Source organism: Miscanthus floridulus, chromosome 2 (genome assembly GCF_019320115.1).
Source record: "Miscanthus floridulus cultivar M001 chromosome 2, ASM1932011v1, whole genome shotgun sequence".
In the NCBI taxonomy this organism is placed as follows: Eukaryota; Viridiplantae; Streptophyta; class Magnoliopsida; order Poales; family Poaceae; genus Miscanthus; species Miscanthus floridulus.
In genome coordinates, this window is record NC_089581.1 from 71,670,777 (window position 1) to 71,691,014 (window position 20,238).

The 20,238-nt window shown below is 44.0% G+C and overlaps 1 protein-coding gene across 2 annotated transcripts; it reads left to right on the top strand.

The window, feature by feature from the left end:
* The first annotated feature begins 11,583 nt into the window (after window positions 1–11,583).
* Window positions 11,584–19,977, top strand: LOC136525997 (uncharacterized). 2 transcript variants are annotated; one of them, XM_066518803.1, is made up of 7 exons: window positions 11,585–12,066; window positions 14,249–14,327; window positions 14,688–14,836; window positions 15,306–15,419; window positions 18,069–18,200; window positions 19,148–19,261; window positions 19,718–19,977. In XM_066518803.1, exons 1-7 carry the CDS (start codon window positions 11,677–11,679, stop codon window positions 19,766–19,768), a joined length of 1,029 nt encoding a protein of 342 aa, XP_066374900.1. In that variant the 5' UTR covers window positions 11,585–11,676; the 3' UTR covers window positions 19,769–19,977. The 2 variants fall into 2 exon arrangements, with proteins under 2 accessions (XP_066374906.1, XP_066374900.1); XM_066518809.1 differs by lacking the exon at window positions 15,306–15,419 and having other exon boundaries at window positions 11,584–12,066.
* Window positions 19,978–20,238: the final 261 nt, after the last annotated feature.

Below are 20,238 nucleotides of genomic sequence, written 5' to 3' on the forward strand. Positions count from 1 at the left end.
TTTTTATTTTGTTCATTAAGCAAAGTGGAATGAGCTTTTTCAAGCTTTTTGTGAGCCTTGCCAAGCTTCTCATGGGCTTCCTCTAGCTTCTCATGAGTTGCTTTGAGCTCATCAAGGGCTTGCTTAAGGGCTTTTACCTCCTTATTCAAGCTTTTGCATTCCCTTCTCATTAATGTCAAAGTGTTCTTTAGCATCTTCTAGCATGTCAAATAATTCATCCTTAGTAGGTTCATCATTATCAGCTATCACTATCATTTTCATTTTCATGTTCATTATCATCAACATGTTCTTCATCACTTTCATCATCACAAGATTGTACCTTAGTGGCCTTAGCCATGAAGCATGATGAAGATTCGAAGAGAGAAGGCTTCTCATTGATGGCAATACTTGCAAGAACCTTCTTCTTGGTGGTCTTATGATCATCACTATCATCATCATCATCACTTGAGGAAGCATCACTATCCCAAGTGACTACATATGAACCCCCCTTCTTCTTCTTGAAGGCCATCTTGTCCTTCTTCTCTTTCTTTTCCTTCTTGTCCTTCTTCTTGTTCTTCTTGTTGTCATCATCATTGTCGCTATTGTATGGGCATTGAGCAACAAGATGATCTTTGCTTCCACACTTGAAGCACCTTCTTGACTCTTCTTTGTTCTTGGATGAAGACTTCTTTCTTCTAGCACGGTAGCCCTTCTTCACCATGAACTTGCCAAATCTCTTGACAAATAGAGCCATCTTCTCATCATCATCATCCCATGATTCATCTTCTTCACTTGATGTTTCTTGCTTTGCTTTGCCCTTGGATGATATGGCTTTGAATGCCACGCTCTTCTTCTTCTCATCCTTCTTCTCATCTTTCTTCTCCTTCTTTTCTTCCTTCTCATCATCATCTCTATAAGTATTATTGGTCATTATATCTCCCAACACTTGGTTTGGTGTCATGGTGTCCAAACAACTCCTCATTAGAATAGTGACCAATGTACCAAATCTTGAGGGTAAGCATCTCAAGACCTTGTGGGAGAAGTCTTTATCTTTCACTTCTTCTCCAAGTGCTTTGAGATCATTGATAAGCACTTGAAGCCTATGGAACATCTCTGGTACACTCTCATCATCCTTCATCTTGAAGCTTGCAAACTTTTCTTTGAGAATGTAAGCCTTTGCACCCTTCATGGCTTGAGTGCCCTCAAATGATTCTTCCAACTTCTTCCATGCCTCATGAGCCATCTCAATATTTTTGACTTGCTCAAATGTTCTTTCATCAATTGCATCATGAATAGCACTTAGAGCAATGTCATTGTTTCGAAGAAGTACTTCTTCGGCCACGGTGGGATTCTCTAGATCTTCAATCTCAATTTTTGTTTCTACCACCTTCCAAACCTTCCTATTGATTGACTTGATATAAGTTGTCATCTTAGCCTTCCAATAGGGATAGTTGGAGCCATCAAATTGGGATGGCTTCTTGGTGTTGTTGATTTGAGCCATTTTAACACCAAAGGTTGTTAAGCCTCAAATAACGGTGACCTCAGCTCCGATACCACTTGAAAGGTCCTAATGGCTAGAGGGCGGTGAATAGCCTAATAAAAATTTCTACAACAACACTTAATAAAAAGGTTAGACAATTAAGAGGCGAAGCAAGTGTTGCACTAGCCTACTCAAAAGGCAAGCCACCTACCACATTTCTAGTTTAGATAGTATCTATTCACTCAATAGCTATGACACTACCCTATGTTAGTGTGCTCTCAAAGGCTAACTAAAGAGCCACACTAACCAAGCAAGCAAGCTCTCACAACTAGCTACACTAAAGAGCTTGACAACTAGTTTGCGGTAAAGTAAAGAGAGTGATCAAGAAGGTTATATCGCCATGTCGAGGAGTGAACCAATCAATATCAATGAAGACCAATCACTTGGGAATCAAAGGATGAACACAATGATTTTTTACCGAGGTTCACTTGCTTGCCGGCAAGCTAGTCCTCGTTGTGGCGATTCACTCACTTGGAGGTTCACACGCTAATTGGCTTCACACGCCAAACCCTCAATAGGGTGCCGCACAACCAACATAAGATGAGGATCACACAAGCCACGAGCAATCCACTAGAGTACCTTTTGGCGCTCCACCAGGGAAAGGTCAAGAACCCCTCACAGTTACCACGATCGGAGCCGGAGACAATCACCACCCTCTGCTTAATGATCCTCGCTGTTCTAAGCCATCTAGGTGGCGGCAACCACCAAGAGTAACAAGCGAAACCCGCAGTGAAAACACGAACACCAAGTGCCTCTAGATGCAAACACTCAAGCAATGCACTTGGATTCACTCCCAATCTCACTATGATGATGAATCAATGATGGAGATAAGTGGGAGGACTTTGGCTAAGCTCACAAGGTTGCTATGTCAATGAAAATGGCTAAAGATGTGAGCTACAACCGGCCATGGGGCTTAAATAGAAGCCCCCACGAAATAGAGCTATTATACCCCTTTACTAGACATAACGCGAGCAGACTGGACGCTCCGGTCCAACAAACCGGATGCTGCTCCTCAGCGTCTAGTCGCCCAATGGTGTCCACATGTCTCCTGTGTTCAACAGTGAACGTTTGATCTCAATGGTCGACATGTTGACCGGACGCTCCGACAGAGCTGACCAGACGCTGGACCCCCAGCATCCAGTCATTTACAGTAAGGGTCCAAAACATGTTTTTGCTGACCGGACGCGTCCGGTCATGCTTGATCGGACACAACCCAGCGTCCGGTGCTTAACCCTAATTGCTGTGCCGACTGACAACACGACCGGACGTAGCTCTTCAACATCTGGTCATAGAGCGACCCAGTGTTCGTTCAGTTGACCGACGCCAGCGTCATTGCGACCAACTCCATTTCACCTCTAACTTCTTCACCCTTGCTCAAATGTGCCAACCACCAAGTGTATCACCTTGCGCACATGTGTTAGCATATTTTCACAACCATTTTCAAGGGTGTTAGCACTCCACTAGATCTTAAATGCGTATGCAATGAGTTAGAGCATCTAGTGGCACTTTGATAACCGCATTCTGATACGAGTTTCACCCCTCTTAATAGTACGGCTATCGATCCTAAATGTGATCACACTCTCTAAGTGTCTTGATCACAAAAATAAAATAGCTCCTATGGTTTATACCTTTGCCTTGAGCTTTTTGTTTTTCTCTTTCTTCTTTCCAAGTCCAAGCACTTGATCATCATCATGATATCATCATCATCATGCTATGATCTTCATTTGCTTCATCACTTGGAGTGTGCTACCTATCTCATGATCACTTGATAAACTAGGTTAGCACTTAGGGTTTTATCAATTTACCAAAACCAAACTAGAGCTTTCAGCAGCATCAGCGTCCGATCCTTCTCCAACTTCTCTGCATTGCCTACATCACCGTACGTCAGCCTGACTAGACACACCATGCCATCGTCCGGACCCTTTCAGCGCCAGCGTCCGGGCACTTTCAGCACCAGCGTCCGGTCGAAGACTAACGCTGCGTGTTCTCTGCTGCCACTGACCAGACGCAGGACCCAGAGTCCAGTCACCACATGACTAGCATCTGGTCCACTCTATGAGACCCTATCTTTTCTATATAGGGCGCCGGTGGAGTTTTGAATCCTTCTCGCCTCCGTTCCATCACCGAGTTGATCCACATCAACTCCAACTTCATCTCCTTTATAAATATGCCAACACCGCTAAGTGTACACCACCATGTGTATGTGTGTTAGCATTTTCACAATTATTTTTTAAAGGATTAGCTACTCAACTTGCCACGCCACTCAATCCTAGCGACGATGCAAAGTTAGATCACTCGAGTGGCACTAGATGACCGATATGCAAACAAGTTTGCCCCTCTTGATAGTATGGCCATCTATCATAAACCTAGTCATAAACTTCTCTACACACCTATGACCGGTGAAATGAAATTCCCTAGGTTATACCTTTGCCTTGTGCATTCTATTCCATCTCCTCCTAATAGTCGATGCAACACATGCACCAACATGATCAACAATGATATGATCCACTTCATATCATCACATGATCATATTGGTTCATCGATCTTGACTACACTAGCTTTTCACTAGTTGCCTTCGTCCATTAGCACCAAGTCTTGCTTAAGCTTCACCGCCACGCTGGTCCATCGCTCCAAAGCCTCCAACTTGTCCCTTCATACCTGCAACTGGTCCATTCAAGCCAAGTCATATCTTGATCTTCTCCACCTTGATCACATGACTCAATGTCATGTCTCATTTGCAATGAGCTCCTTCATCATCACATGTGTGAGCTTTGCAATATCTCCAAGCCATTTTCAGCTTCATAGGCATATGTTGCTCACACACATGTACCTATGGACTAATCATCTATGTATCTCACATAAACACAATTAGTCCACCTAGGTTGTCACTCAATTACCTAAAACCACACAAGGACCTTTCAATCTCCCCCTTTTTGGTAATTAATGACAACTCTACAAAGATATGGAAATTAAGCTCTTTTGGATTCATGTTGCTTGCCCAAGCAATTTTTCCATGTGTAACTGATTTTAGACAAGTACCACAAACCCAAAATGGTAGTATAGCTCCTCCTACATATGTGCTAGAGTGTTTGATTTAAAGCTCGCACATATGCATAGATTGGAATATGTGAGAGAGTAATTACTACTAAATGATGCTAAGGTGTATAAAGTAAACCTTTGAAGCGTGATACCAATCGGAGTTGCACCTTTAAGTTCATCCTTAGCACTCATGGTTAGCTAGATATCACTTGGAAATAAAATCACTAGATACCTCGTGAGATCAACATTAAAACCAAGGTACTAGCATTACTTGAAAAGCATACCAAGTGTCTAGCTATCATCCTATGCATGCTAGTTTTTATTTCATCAATTAAATTCTACAACTAGCATATATCACACAAGCATGCATATTGAATTTAAGAGCTTATGCAATGCAAGCAAGCACATGAATATGCACATATTAAATGCAATCAATCAAGGTTCATGAGCTTGCTCCCCCTTACTTGTGTGCTTTTTTTGTCTAAGAATTTTGATCCATCTCTTTTCTTCAATGTTGCTCTCCTCTTTGTCCATGTTCATGTCCAACCTCTTAATTTCTACCAAAGCTTTCATATCTTGTCTCTCCCCCGTTGTACAACCATAATCTCAAAGCTTTCATATCTTTGTACAATCTCTTCCCCTTTGTCATCAATTTCCATAAAAGGTGTGCTCCTCATTGATGCAAAGGTATGTATTTGGGGTAGATGGTTGAGGCTTGAATCTTGCATTTTTGATGGACATCACTTGATTGTTGGAATAACACCACTTGAAGATACCACTTGTAACTTGTACCACTTGTATCTTGTGTAGGGCTTCTTAAGATACCACACATAGGATCTTTGATCTTGATATTAATTTGTGGGACACCTCCCCCTATGTGATAGCATGGGTCATCCATTTGATACACTTGAGCTCTTGTAGATGAGAGATGCATTCTTCATTTGATGATCACTTAAAGTTGAGGATCACTTGTGGAACCATCGTCTTGCATGATTGATACCATGTGTAGATGTGATACCACTTGAAAGAATCTTCTAGTATGGAATCACTTGTTGGATTTATCAGTAAAAACCATTTCTTGAACATTTGCTATCTTCATGAGTACCACTTATAGGATATCACTTGTGAGTTGATCTAGACATCACTTGTAGATTCTGGATGAAATACTGAGTCTAGATACCACTTGAAACAAACAAACTAGATATCCATTTGCATTGTGTCTTGTGCTTATACTCTTATCACTATCATGAGCTTCTATGGTTGACTTGAACTAAATTAATTTGCCTAAGCTTTCAAGTCCAGTTTGAACCAATGACAAACTTCTTCACACCTCTTGCAAGGGTTATCTTGCCAATGTTGTACTTGTCACTTGTTAGGCAATCCAAATTAAATCAAGTACTTGGGTTTACTAGCTCATGAACAAATTTATATACTAACCACTAGATCAAGTAATCATTCAAGCAATAGTGGTAGGCTATGAATTTAAACATTTCATCTGTTATGCATGATCCTATGAAGCATGTACTATATGCACTAACCGCATACTAGTAAGGGATGAAATGATCATGCACATTACATTGATACCTTTGCTATGTTGGAGTAGAGGATAGTCATATAGATTCTAATTTATTACTCTAATAGCAATGTGAAGTCCAATTATAAGTTTGGTGAAGACCAATAGATACTATTTTGAATTCCATTCTTCACCCATATGAAATGAATACCACTTATGATCAAGTGCACTTTCTTGTTGTGGTTGGCTTGCTTCTTCTTTTCATCTTTACTTGTGTGAGAGCATCAATTTGAGAATACTACTTGAAATATCATGACTAGCTCTCTTTTGGGTGTTGCTTACTTTTCTTAATCAACCCTTTTGATTGCTTCAACTAAGCATCTCAAATGTTTCTCGGATCACCACTTCCATGTTAGCCTTCCAAGTACCATACTTGGTTCACATACACATAGGCGGCAAGCCCCTACACTAGGGAGAAGTGACTTCTCTCCAAGAACCATTCTTGACACTCACTTAAAATAACTTGATTGATTGATCCAAGTGATATACTTAACTTGATGAGTAACCTTGATTCCTTCTTTAAGTCCTTTTCTTTCTACCAAATGATCTCCAATCATCACTTGAACTTAAACTTCATCTTCAACTCGAGTTTGATCTTGAATTTTCATCTTGAGTACCAAAAGTGTGCAAAGTACACTCCACAATTAGATAGCCTTGTACTCATATCTTGTCATGCTTTTAGATCATCTCAAAACCAACTTAGGTACCTCAATTACTCTTAAACATGTTTTCAATTTGAGGACCTTTCAATCAAAGTGACTCTAGATCGATCCAACATTTGTTACTTTCTGGCAGATTCTGTACCCTTCAAAGAAATAAGCATATCTCTCAAAGTACAAATCTAAATACCACAAAATTTGGTGGAGATGTGCTTCACTTAGTTATCTAGCATATATAAAAATTTAAGCTTCTTTTGACTTCTAGATTGCTACCAAATTTCAATTATTCCACCACTGCTACATGCTAAAAACTGCTGCACTATAGCTGACAAGTTTCTCTCTAAAACTGAGGCATCTCTTATCCAATTCTCATGAAATTCCTACAACATCTCATAACATAAGTCTAGAGCATGTACACCAATTTTCATGACAATCCAATGAGTTTTGATCACTCAAACATGGCTAAGAACACAACTAGCTCAGATTTTCAATATAGGACAGATTTCAATCACTTGAGCTATACTTCATCAAGTATGAATCAAACTTAAAACCTAACTTGTTTGAATACTTTCACAAGACATAAATTCATTCAATCCACTTACTAAAAGTCATCTTATAAATTTATCCAACACAAATCAATCCAAACTTGATTACTAAGTAATTATCCATTCAATCATCTTATAGCAAGCAACATTGCATATTTATCCAATTCAATCAACTCATATGCACCCAAATGAAATGATCAACAAGAGATATACCTTGGTTAGCTCATGATCATTCAACTAGCAAGCTTCAACTCAATTATTTGCAAGTCATCAAATATATCCAATGAATCACCAACAACTTGAATTATAGCACTTGTATGATGTAGCACATTTGGACTTCACTCAATTATCATGGCATTGGGTTTGGGTATGCACTAAGGCTTCATATCTTAACTCAACATATGATGATCAATATGAAATCAATTGAATCAAGTCTCCAATGCTGATGGTACCTACAATCAATCATTCACTTTTTGATGGTACCCAAACAAGTTTAGGGTCCTCTCAAGTTAAGAGCAACATACTTAGGTAATGCCTTAGTATGTGTAGCGAGATGTTTTGCAATAGCAACCATAGAGGTACCATTACCATCCTTTCTAAGCACATTATTATCAACAATTGAAATAGGCTTAGAAATGTCACATAGGGGACATGAATATGCCATGTGTCTCCTTTTCCGGCATGAGTAGCACTTTCTCTTTGCTTGAGCCTTTTCTTCCTTGCTCATGTTGTGCTTCTCATTGCCTTGCTTCTCCTTGTTTGCTTGAGCCTTCCTCTCAAGCTTGTTTGGACAACCCGAAGCTAGGTGGCCCAATGTGTCACAACTATAGCATCTCATGTGAGCAATCTTCTCTATTTTCTCTTCTTTATTCTTGCTCATTTGCTTTGTATCTTGATTCATTCTTGGATTCATTGCTCTTTCTCTTGCTTTTCCACCCCTTCTAGTTTTCTTCTTCTTTATCATCAATTTATCCACCCTCTTCGTGGTTGATCTTGATTTGCTCTTGGGGTGTCTTCTTTTGCTCAACTTGTGGCTTTGGTTGATGCTCTTCTAGTTGCTTCACCAATTGCTTGGTTGGACACATTGAGGTAAGGTGACCCCAAGTGCGGCACTTGAAGCACTTCACATGGTTGAGCCTCTCTTCTTCTTTTATCTTCTTGAGCTTCTCAATGTTAGGGCAACTATTTGCCAGGTGTCCCGCTTCATGACACCAGGTAGCACATGGTATGAGAGATCTTTCTTTGTTGTAGCTTCTTCATCTTTTTCTCTCTTTCTTTCGCCCTTTGTCATCTTCTTCTTGAAGCCAAGGCCACACTTGTCATCATAGTATCTTTGAGTCTTCAACATGTGCTCAAAGGTGACTTTTGAGTTATAGCGCCTCTCTAACTTATTGCTCAAATTCTTTACTTCATTTTTGAGCTCATTTTTCTCCTTTAAAAGATTAGTCTCACAAGGCATAGGGGTAGAACAAGCATCTAATTGTGAAGAACATGGCATTTCTAATAAATCATCACTAGGAGGTGGATACATGCTTCTTACCTACATCACAAGGGTTAACAACAATATATGATTGATCAATTGACCCATGTGATGAGCTCTCACTAGTTTTAGTTTTTCCATTAGAAATCTCTATAGTGAGAAAAGCATGGTCTTGTACCAAGTTATCATGAGCAACACTAAGTTCCTCATGAGCCAATTTTAGCTCCTCATGTGAACAAGTAGTAACATAAAGTAGATGCTTTTCTTGTTCACATGTGTTCTTTAGAAAAGAGTTTTCATTTTTCAATTTCTCAGTTTTAGCCATCTCTTTTTCTAAAGCTTTGATCATGCCACCATATCTATCTAGAAGCTCCTCATATGAATCAAGATCAATCACATTTGTATTAGATACCTTAGTGTCACCTTGTGACATGAAGCAATGTGATGTAGATGGAGAGCTTGAAGAAATATCAGTCTCATACCCCGAGCATGATCCATCATTATCACCATCAACCTTATTAGGGTAGTTACATGGCTACACGTAAGCGGTCTCATACTTCGTCTCATGTAGTGCCACGTATGATTTTTTTGATGATGTGAAGGAAAGAGAGAGATGGGAGAGAGAATGATGTCGTTGCTTCGCGAAAACAACCTTCTCGTAAGCTAAAATTTAGGACTATGAGATAGCTATTGTACCATTTTATGAGTTGTTGTTATCATCCAACTCACAATCCTATTTTTATTATATGCATTAATTAAGGAATTGTGAGTTACTATGAGACAAGTTGAAAGGACAACCATGCCCTTATACTTGGGGCTATTTGGTTCCATGGGAATAGGGACTAGAGACTAAATTTTAATCTCATTTTAGACAATTTTAACCAAACAGGAGGGACTAAAATAGGGACTAGAGACTAAATAGCAGAAGTTCCAAAGGGAGAGGCTTTTTAGGGCTTATGGGCCCAAATTGACACCCCTTGCCCCTCAATAATTGCTCCCACCTCCTACTCCCTCGCCCTCATCCACCTATCCCGAAACCCTCAGCGCTGCACTCGCCCTCACTCGCTCCCTCGCCGCCGCGCGCTAAGGGTGCATTGATTAGGGGCTCTTTGGTCTTTCTTCAGGTGCATTAATGATGTTTAGTTCCTTCTAATCTATTCAAACAAACACCATTAGACGCCACTAGGGCCTGTTTGATATGGAGCTCCGGGGTGGCCCCAGCGCCCTCCAGTTGCAACTTGCATTGTTTGGCCCACCAACGAGCCAGGTCCGCGGGCAGCAAAATACCCTCTCTCATGGCTCCAAGAAACAAAAGAAAGGGCTGTTTTTTCTGGGCCAGGCCGGCTGAAGCGCTTAAGGGCACGCTGGAGTCACCGTGTGGAGGTGTTGTCGAGTTTTCACCGGCTCTCCATCCGCAAGACACTCGCAGCTGATGCCGCTGCTGCCGCGGGAGACAGGAGGCGAGGTAGTGCCAGCAGCCAAGACCTAGGCGGACACGCGCGTGAGGTGCCACCGTTGCCGCTCTTGTCGCCGCCGCCGAGCCAGGAGGGGGAGTACAAGGAGGACGAAGAGGCGACAGGGCTGTCGTCCAACGTGCTGCGGGGCCACTTCGTGGTGTACGTGCGCGAGCGGCGACGCCGGTTCGTGGTGCCCATCGCGCTACTGGATCGCCCTGAGTTCCGGTCCCTGCCGCGGCGCGCGGAGGAGGAGTTCGGGTTCACGGGCGTCGGCGGCATCCTCGTCCTCCCCTGCATGGATGTCGCCAGGACGCACCGCTCTATAATTTCTCTGCAGCCGCAGGACCCACCGCTCGCAGTGTAGGTCGAGGTCTCTCTCCCTCTCCCTCAACATCTTCTTCCTCCTGCCCGCGACCATCTTCTTCTTGGACGCCGGGGCCAGCGGAAAGTAGAGGGCCGCTCGAGCTTGCTTGCATCTGAGGCGCCATGGGCTTGTTCGTCGTCTGCCGTTGCCGCCAAACTTGCCTCTGTCGTTGCCGACTCAAGCTCATCGCGGTGGTGCTGCTCCAACTCATGTTCCTTGTCGGTGCCTAGCAAGTGCTCGATGGAATGCCGAAAAGAGAAACAGGGGGTAACTTCACCGTATTACAAATGCAAGGTCATCCCATCTATCTGTGCATCAAATCAAACATAATCCTAACCTGACCTAGCTCACTGGAAACATGCCAATCAACAAGAGGTGTTGCACCACGGGAGCCAGGCTTTAGCTGGCCACAGCCAGGCTAGCTGACGGAACCACCCTTGCGCCCTATTAGCTTGTTCGGTTGGCTGGTTCGTATCGTTGCTGGTTCGTAAAGAAGTATTGCTGGCTGGTTTATGTGAGAGAAAAATACTATTCCGATTAAAATTTACGATCGTTTACAACAAGCCACAGTCAAACGAACAGGCTATATATCAAACAATGCTTTAGTTCCTGTTTTTAGTCTCTAGGCCCTCGCTCTAAACAAGAAATGTTCATGATACACGAGGGGCGGAGCGGGTCCGGGTCCTGGTCCCCCATATGCGTATATGCGAACCGGGCACTCTTTTGGTCCCCGGTCCCCCCCCAATGGGACCACGACACGTGTTCTGCGCAACTGATCCTCTGTGGCGACTGGGGACGGCTCTGCGCCTGCCTGCTGCAGTCCTCCCCTCCGCCTCCGTCCCACACCATGAAGACCTGTGTCGTTCGCGTCGTCAACGAAGGTTACGTAATCTCTAGTTTACGTGTTCGTGCCACGTTCACTTAAATAATCATCACCGTATTCATCCCGCCGCCGTGTGCTGTATCATCTCAGCCAAGAAAAAAAAAACCGAACCCGAGGAAAAGGCCCGCTAAACCCTCGCCGCCGCCGCCGCCGCGCCATGGCCGACGATCTCGACGAGCTGATCTGCTTCCTCTCCGACCGCAACCCCCAGGTGCGGGGCGCGGCGGTGGACATCGTGCGCGGGCTGACGGGCGGGGAGGACGGCCTCCGGGCGCTCACGGCGCACGCCGACCGCGCCCTGCCGGCGCTGCTCCGCCTGCTGGCCTCCGCGAGCGGCAGCGGCGCGGGCGAGGCCGCGGCGGACTCGCTCGTCAACCTCAGCCAGGACGCGGCCCTTGCGGCGCGCCTCGTCGCGCTCGGGGCCGTCGATGCCGCCATGGACGTCGTGGCCAAGCGAGGCGGGGAGCAGCCGGCTCTCGCGCGCAGCCTCGTCATGCTGCTCGTCAACCTCACCCACATCGAGTCCGGCGTAGCCGCGCTCCTCCAGGTCCGTTTAGCCATTCTACTCAAGGAGAGTGCTACTTAGTTTATCCAATAGTATAAATGATGCTCCAAATGAGCAACTTTTGCCTCCTCAACCTTCTCATTGACATGGAAGTTCCAATGATACTTGGTAACTTGTATTACCGGCTTAGAATAGAGATCCTTCGATAATTGATATAGGAGGTTATCTGGATATTTCCATTCCTCAATTGTACCGTGGACCCAGAAGAAACAGCTTCTGAAGTCATTGTCGATATCCGAATGGTTTGGTTATGTCCTAAGACAAGCTAATAAGGAGAAGATGTGTTTTTCACTGATCATCACAGATAAGGAGCGAGAATGGAACACCGAACAAAGAAAGCTGTTTCAAAACATTAAATTACAAACCTACCTGCCTTATCCCCGCAATAAATCCGGATCATGTGATCTAGACCATCCACTGCCAAAAATAGCGCACATTCCCGAAAATTGCAAATCGCCAAGATCATTATATTATAAGATAAAAAAGAAAGAGTTTGAATACTTAAACCAGCATGGCTTTTAAAATTAAGCTCCTAATCAGGGGTGGGCCCAATTGCCATTTCCCAAATAACCACAATACCACCTGAGGATGTAGAAGCAGAAATTGAAACAATATCGACAGAATCCTTCGAATGCCAATATGTGATTCCTTTATTATGCATCCCTGGGAGCTGCAACACAGGAGACCATGGCAGAGAAGGCATAAACTGTAAGTCAAATGATTTTGCATCCCTGGGAGCTGCGTCAGTTGTCGAAAAACAGATCAAGTGACCTCATCTGCAACAAAAGGCAAGAGCAATCAGGAAAAAAGGTAGCAAAAACAAAATCAGTAACATGAACATCAAACCTGCACATGATACAACAATTGAATGCAATGTTGCCACTTCAATCCAGTTATATGACAGAGAAGCTAGCAATCATGAATTCCTTGGTAAACAAGATGTAATATTTGTGGACAAGGGAACGAAAATGCCTTACAATAAGTTCTTCTTTTGGCCTGAGTTTCAGTTATACATGCACCAAGCCAGCGCTGCAGCTTAATTCAGACAACCTGGAAAGCCATAGCTGTTCTTGATCAGTTTCTGAACAAGAGCATTTAATCAGCTCTGTGCCAGATCGGTGAACTATCATGTTTATAGATCAAAATAAATGCTTGCGGTAGAAACATAGTACAAGACTGAAACATTATCGTTATGAAACCACAGCCAGCCACTCAGCCTGTATATTATGCTACGTGTAATGGGATTGAGGTATATATAGTATGTCCCTAGCTAAGAGATTAACATATTCGAGATAGATGAATCATATGCTTAACAACCAAGACATATTTGTTCCTCTTGTAAGCCAATGTTCACACTACTTTACATCAATGAAGTTGCTATTATAGCTGTAGATTAAGGACAAACATCATTTTCTTCTTTCAATATGAAGAAGCAAAACAAGGCACACATAAATAAGTGAATTAAGCAATTGGCGTTCACACAAACACTGTTGGGTCAAGGGGCATTTTCACAAATATCTGTTTGCTGGCACTCTGCTGCATCGAGATGCATCCAGATATGCTGATTTTATTTTGGATGTGTGTTGAATCAAAGAAGGGGTGGAAAGAAGAGCCAACTCACCTGCTGCGGTGCCTGTTGCCTGAATGCCTGATTACACCTGCATTGGTTGTGGCCTGGCGTCTAAGATAGTGTCAAAGGCATCTAAGATAGTGTCAAAGGCATCGGCTTGATTGAAATTGGAGGATGCCAATGCAGTGGCATTGTGGACGGGGCGGGCATCAAGTACTTGGAGATGGGGCGACACCCATCGATTTTGCAGGTGCCGGGGGAGGTCGCGGACGGTAGACTTGCCTTGGCAAATGCAGACGGATGATGCGGCTGGTGAGTGCCCACCCCACAACGCAGATGTGCTGCCATTCCCGGAGCTATTGGGGGAGCCCTGAACTCCGTGACCGAAAGTGGAGAGAGAAAGGAAGAGAAATGGGAGAGGAGAGAGAAATGTGAGTCCCACCTGTCAGTGCCGATTTTTATCTGATGGGAGGCACAAACATGTGGTGGGTGCGGTGGGGTGGAGGCAGCGGCTTCACCAAGTTTTAGGACTATATATAGAGATTCTTACTGGTGATCATTCATGGAAAGACTTATGTGACTTCATTTTGAAAGGTTGGGGATGAGAAGGTGCAAGGCTTGTATGTTGCAAAGCTCGTGCGATCATTCTGTAGGTCATCCAGTGATTCTGAAGGTTAGTTTCTTCTGTTCAATATAGCTTTCAGATGAGAAAATGTGATTAATTCCTCTATTTTATTCAATTTGATTATATTTATAAGAAGATTCTGCTCCGTGTTGGGCTTGTTCCTTTTTCTTTAAGTTTTCCTTTTTTTTGGATGTCTGATTATATTATACTATGATCTTATCCTGCAATCTTTTCACATGGCTTGAAGAATCTTTTTGTCCACATGAAACTTCTTTTCTAGGTTCACCTTTTTTTTTCCAATTGATCTACCTCTCATCTCTGTGATCCCTTTTGTGGTTGTTTGTCTTGAGTCATCGCTGAAATATTCAGTTGACATGTAAACAACCTTTTTCTTTTACAAAAATGCAGAGCAAGACATTTTTGAATACGTTGCCTCCATACTTGTCAATATATCTAAGGTTGAAGCTGGAAGGAGAATATTGATGGAGCCTAAGAGAGGTCTTCTGAAGCAGATTATTCGACAATTTGATTCAACAAATCAACTTAGAAAGAAAGGGGTATGTGCAACCAAATCTTTATGATGGCATAAACGTGACATCTACACTGAAGGGGCTTCCCCTGGTTTCCTTACTTTTGACATAGTTTGACCAGCTCTTTATCAGTTACTACTTGCTAATCATTGTCGCATACCATCAACTGTTGCATTTTAGCGAGTTGCTGTGAAGGGTTCTACAGCAGACATACATAGGGAAATGCTAACAGTTCAGTTTGCTGACAATTCAATTTGTAATTTGGCATGCTGCATTGTTTCATAAGTCCTTGCTGTGTTATTTGTATTCATGTACCAATTCTAGATTTGCCTTCACTTAGAACTAGTTGCTGCCCTGCACCCAGTTTCTGTTTCAGTGCCATAGTTTTCCTTTTTTATGTACATTGGCATGTTATGAATCTGGTATAATTTATTATCAAATTGATGTATTCCCACTAATTTTTGTGCTTCTCTATTCCTTGGTGAGCTTTTTGCAGGTTGCTGGTACAATCCGTAACTGTTGCTTTGAGGCTGATACTCAGCTTCAAAGTTTGCTTTCTTTAGCAGAATATCTTTGGCCAGCTCTACTTTTGCCTGTAGCTGGAAAGAAGGTACTACACATCATTAACATTTCTATTACTGTATCCTTTATTGGCATAAACTTTTGAGTGCCAGACTGCCAGTTTCCTTGTTTTATTTTTGGGGGTAATTATCATCCCCTTCTGATTAGTAACCTATTTTGTACTGGCCAAGTGGCCCAGATGACCATTGTCATGTGGACTTCGTTAGCTGATTACACATCTTACAATTGAAACTAGGCAAAACTGGCTACAAGACATTGAAAGTGGCCTCCCTTTGCTGCTGGACATCCAAAATGGAGCAATTTTCTGATAGACACTCTGCTTCTTGTCAAATTTGTTGGTGGACACCGGACTAAATAAAATATTCATTTCTGGCTTTCGAGGAGAGAGAAGAACGGTGAAATGTCACTATTGCCCCTGCCACTTTCTTCTTCCTCTCTCTCCCTGTTCTCTCCGCGTCCTCCCGGCGTCCAAGACCGAGGTCGCCATCAAGATCGTGTCGCACGACGCGACGCAAGGGATGAAGCATTTCGTCGCGGAGGTCGTCAGCATCGGCCACCTGCGTCACCGCAACGTCGTGTAGCTGCTCGGCTACTGCCGGCAGAAAGGCGAGCTTCACTTGGTGTACGACTACATGCTCAACGACAGCCTAGACAGGTGGCTGTATGACCACGGCACGCCGCCCCTGAGTTGGGAGCAGAGACTCCGCGCCATCAGGGGCGTCGCGGCCGGCTTGCTCTACGTACACAAGGATTGGGAGCAGGTGGTCATCCACCGCGACGTCAAGGCCAACAACAGACTCCTCGATGGCGAGATGAATGCTCGGCTCGGCGACTTCGGGCTCGCGCGGCTCTACGAGCGCGGCCCGGCCCGCAGAGCATGCACGTGGTGGGCACCATGGGGTACCTCGCGCCGGAGCTTGCGCACACCCGGCGCGTGACGCCGGCCACGGACGTGTTCTCGTTCGACTCCGTCGTGCTCGAGGTGGCGTGCGGCCGGTGGCCCATCTAGCGCGGAGACGACGACGGCCGGTTCTTGCTGGTGGACTGGGTGCTGGAGCTCTGGCACATGGGTGCCCAGCTGGCCTGCCCTGGCAAAGAGGGCCCGTGGATGGAAGCGAGAAGCCAGCCGGAGCCGTGGTGGCAGTGGAGCACGGAGCCCGGTGACGCCGTGTGCCTCGTCGAGGTTGAGCCAGTGGAGCACAGCCCGCGCGCGCGGCCACGCCGTGCTCGTGACCCCGCCTGCGCCCTCCAAAGCCGGGCATCTGGCCTCTTTGTGTCTCTACTCGATAGCTCGAGCACGCCATTGTTGGCCGAGTTGGGCTCGAGCTTGACTCCGCTGTGCCCTGCCACTTGGAGACCACCATCGCCCAAACACTCCTCTCTCTCACGCTCCCCAATCTTGCCTTCTCTCTCGCGCTCTCTTTGTCCGCCCCGCTCATCCGCCATGGGCGGCCGAGCAGGGAGCTCCTCCGCCACCGCTTCCTCCTACTTCCTCCTCAGGTCAAGTTGGTTGTCACGCTGAACTCCTTAGCTCGTGCCGCTCCCGCAGCGCCATTCCTTGGCTATTACCGCCTCCGGAGCGCAGCTAGCCGCGTTGGCGCCGCTGCAGGTCCGCCGGCGCTCGTGGCCCCGCCTCCTCCAGCCACGCCAGGACATGCCGCGAGCACTACTGGGTGCGCCTAGTAGGGGTCAAGCCGAGGCACCGCCTCCTCGCCTCCAGCCGGCCGGAATCAGCCCCAATCCTCGACGACCATCCCCGTGCAGTCGGAGGAAGAAGAAATAGGTAGGGGCATAACGGACATTTCACCGCTCTTCTCTCTCCTCGAAAGTCAGAAATGAATATTTTATTGGGTCTAGTGTCCACAGCATATTTGACAAGAAGCAGAGTGTCTATCAACAAACTGCTCCATTTTGGATGTCCAGCAACAAAGGAAGGTCACTTTCAGTGTCCCGTAGCCAATTTTGCCTTGAAACTAATAGTATGTTTTCTTGCTTTGAGCAATCTTGCGTTGCATTTTCTTAATGTTTTAAAAGGCATATTCTTGTTGAAGACTGTCTTTTTTTTTTCATCGAATGATGTAGGAGAACTGTGTTTCATTTCGTTGAGAAGAGAAAGAAAATAAGCAGAGGCCAGTGGTCAACTCCCGCAGATGTCTAGTTACAGACACACTACTCACAATAGAGACTCAATGTCGACCAAACAGACCTTGACCTAGATGTTGAGGTTAAGCAACCTGATGAGTAGTTCATGGTGAGCTGACGCACTAGCCAAACACCACAAACTACTCTCATTTGCCACTGCCTGTAACACTACCGAAATACAAAGCACAGCACCCTCAAACACACAAGCATTGCAATGTTCCAATAAGACTGCCTGGCTGTAGGGTCAAGTTTTTACAACATACTTTCTTCTTGTTGAAGACTTAGTTCTACTTCTATATTTTTCATGTAGAAATGCATTTGTTGCACATTCAATTCCATAGTACACTTCTGCAAAAGTATAGAAATAGGGATCCACAATAGGAAGGGTGAATCTGTTATTCTTGTTGTGCAAGGGGCAGATATATGTCCTTTAGCTTCCTAGAGTAATTTCCCAAAAAATACTTTCCTGTTGTTTTGTGCTGAGTGATGGATATTCATGTGTTAGTACTTATATGGATTTTGGCTGATACTGCAGATATATAGTGACGAAGACAGATCGAAAATGCCACTTGAGCTATCAAGTGCACTCTCTCATGAACGGGAAGCTGTTGAGGATTCTGAAATTCGGCAGCAGGCGTTGGAGGCTATTTATATGATTGTATTGCAGGTGATTTTTACATTTCTTGGCAGTGACTTTTGGTTCATTTTGCATGCCTATTTCCAATTATACAATATCCTGTGCTGCCTTGTTTTAAGATGTCTTAACTAAATAAACTCCATTCCTGCCCCCTGTAATTGTACAGCTAAGTTATCCTATATGCATTGTCCACCTTTGTACCTCTAACCATTGTTGTCCTGTTGATCATGTTGCGCCGGTTATCATTTCTACTGTGAAACCTTAACAATATATGGTTGGTTACCTCAGGACAGACTTGGAAATTTCTCTTGACTTTGTTAGTGTAGTACATATTAAAAGACTTAATGACTTTGGTTGCGGACTTGTTACTAATTCCGTTTTAAATGAAATTTCCAGCACTGCATACTACACTTTTCTAAGATAGGGTACTTGTTAAACTAGAAGGGGGTGAATCCATGCACAGAGGTGCATGCCTGGTCCAAGGTTAAGTACACATAAATAGGCTTTCCACCCCATGCACTTGTGGGGCACTTGTGGCTGAGGTCAGTAGATCAACATGATCCAGCTGTAATGAATTGAAATGACGGTTCAAGTGGCGCGAAGCCACACACACACCCCTGTTTGATACCACCCTGCAATCTGCCATTATGGCATGGGTGATGCCGTGTGTTGATGCCTCAGTATTCACAGCTCAAAACCAGATGTGTAGTGTAGCAGAATATAAACATATAACCAATAACCAATAAAGACACTTACCTGGGAGGCCAAGCTTGAAACAGTTTCAGGCCAGGCACTACTGACCAATATATTAGCCATCAAATTTGTATGTTGAATTTTAAAAATAAGGGCTAATATACTTTATACCAGCTATTTTGGCAAATGACTTGACTTTATATTATTTTTTTTACCTCACATCACATGCAGTCATGCTATTCTGCCTCTTGCTTGTATACTTACTGAAAATTCACCTTTTTCAGGATGATGGCCGAAGGTCCTTTTGGTCAGTTAATGGTCCACGAATTCTGCAGGTTGGTTATGAAGATGAAGAGGACCCGAAAGTGATGGAAGCATATGAACTCATTGGTTCCCTGGTATAACCGCTGAACTTTTTAGTATTTTCTCTGGTTAGTTAGACCATGTGTTACATATACTAGTTGAATGGTTTTTTGCTTTATAGACATGCTGTTTCTGCATGTCCTCGGCATCTTATAATCTGTTCCAAGAGTTATTAACTATATGATGCAGGACTTTCTCGTGATGAGTTTACCCTTATGCTACTTTTAGTCTCTGTATGATACTCTAATTGTTAATGTTCCTTGTCTTGCCTACTTCTATATGTTTGATCCATGACATTGTTGCACTCTTGAACTGTTGAGACAGTAGTTTGGGCAGACTACTGGAAAGCATGCTTTATGATGAGTCTATGTCAAATTCAAACTGATCATGTTTTAACATTTGATCAATTGACACAAATTGTGTTGCCATAATGCCATCATAGTATGACGTTCTTTATGAGGGCTAACTCAAGCTTTATTTAATGTTGACAGCTTGTTGGGAAGGGTGAAGGTGAACAAGAACAAGGAGAGAAGCCTCAATGACACCACCCCTGATAAAAACGGTCTTGTATTTTTGTTTGTCTAGAAAACATCCCTCGCCATGTGCAATAGCAATACTATGATATCCCAAACTTGTCAGCTGTTGCAACTGCAAAAGCTCTGCAGTGTTGCTTCTGTAATTGACGAATGTATCTGGAAACTTTGTCTGTACTGGCCGTCTTTTCCATGGTTTTGAGCCCTCTTTGACGATTCTTTCACACCGTCACTTCAGAACATGGGTAGGCATTAACCGGGCTACCCTGTAGCTTTCGCTGAAACCTATTGGAATTGATTGATGGGCGCCATGTTAAATGTAGGGACCCGACCAGGATGTGGCTCTACCCCATGTGAGCTGAAGTCGAACCAAACAAACTCTGAGTGTTATCTACCTGCTCGATATAAAGTCTGTTTGCCGGTCAAACCTGGATAATGATGAGATTTAGTAACGATCAATTGAGATGCATTATTAATTT